This window comes from Cryptotermes secundus, unplaced genomic scaffold, assembly GCF_002891405.2.
Source record: "Cryptotermes secundus unplaced genomic scaffold, Csec_1.0 scaffold181, whole genome shotgun sequence".
Classification (NCBI taxonomy): domain Eukaryota; kingdom Metazoa; phylum Arthropoda; class Insecta; order Blattodea; family Kalotermitidae; genus Cryptotermes; species Cryptotermes secundus.
In genome coordinates, this window is record NW_019723906.1 from 2138095 (window position 1) to 2139361 (window position 1267).

Here is a 1267-nt window from a genome sequence, read left to right on the forward strand (position 1 = left end):
ACATAGATAAGACATGCCAGCTGACAGGTACAGTGCGTGGACTCGCCAGAAGACCACACTTTTCTCAGGCCATTATCTCCGTAACCGTTCAACTTTGAACATAGGTGTTTTGGGTTATATCAGCATACTATAACATAAGGAACACCCTCCCAAAGTTTGGCACATTCCTCCTGGGACACCCTGTATAATAAAGATTATATTTTGCATTTCATGACAAAACAATCATGGTTAATTTTCGTTTGTAAAAATTGCTCTTTTGTGTATATGTAAAATTTTTTATTGTCTTTCAGGTTGTTTTTAGTTCATATTTCTATGTTGCATAGAATGGAAAATATGTATTTCTTTCTGAAAGTTTGCAATGTTAATTAATTAGGGCGATTTAAATACTGGCCGCAGAGGTCTCCCAGCAATTTAAAAGTCCATCTGTTAACGATTAATCCATCTACCACATGATTTAGTTCCCTATAATAAAAACAGTCCCTTAACTTTTGACTACCTTGTCAATGCACCACATTTATTTTGGTTATACGGCTGTCACTCACCTGGAAATGTCCTGTCTTGCGATCATATTTTATAAGCCCACTGTGATCCAAATGCAAGGCTGCAGTATGAATTAAGTCAGCTCTATACTGTTCCAAAAGAGGATCTTCCTTAAGACGGTCATGAGATATTCCATATAGGGTGGGTGCACGCAACAATCTGTAATGAGAAACATAAATCTGTCACATTCTGATATAGGTGAAGTAAGTCTGAGCAATTACAAGTATACAGACCAAATGACTGTGTTTCTTCTACCAAGGACTTTATCTATGGAGGATGGGTAATGAAACTAAAGGTGTCGGGTAAAAAAAAATGCTTAGAAAAGATTTCCTTTATATTTTTGTTACTTATTCTATCATGTCCTATGTGGACTGACTGGAAACATATTCTAGATCTTTATAATATGAATAAAAGCAATGCAAATAACAACTTTTTCTAATTTTATTTGTGTCTTTTGACTCATATTCTTGTTAAGTTCTCAGTACTGATTTGTACTCTTGCCTTTATTACGTTCACTTAAATGCCCTTTGCATACTTTATGCTCCTTATCGATTTTACATATACAGTAAAACTTGGTTATAGCAACATCGGTTTCTGCGACACCTTGTCTATTGCGTCAAATATTCAATGGTACGAACTAATTCCTCATAAAGCAACTGTTTTTATACCTTGCTTAGTACGACATGCACAAATGCATCAACCTCGTATGTAACGTCATTTTCATTCC

The 1267-nt window shown here is 35.3% G+C and overlaps 1 protein-coding gene across 1 annotated transcript in view; it reads right to left on the reverse strand.

Annotated features, from left to right (window-relative positions):
- Positions 1–1267, reverse strand: part of LOC111861954 (putative U5 small nuclear ribonucleoprotein 200 kDa helicase) — a 58915-nt gene that overhangs the window by 18673 nt on the left and 38975 nt on the right. The window contains exon 17 of the mRNA XM_023846946.2: positions 543–699. Coding sequence (XP_023702714.1) covers positions 543–699 — 157 coding nt within the window. The remainder of the gene's footprint in view (positions 1–542; positions 700–1267) is intronic.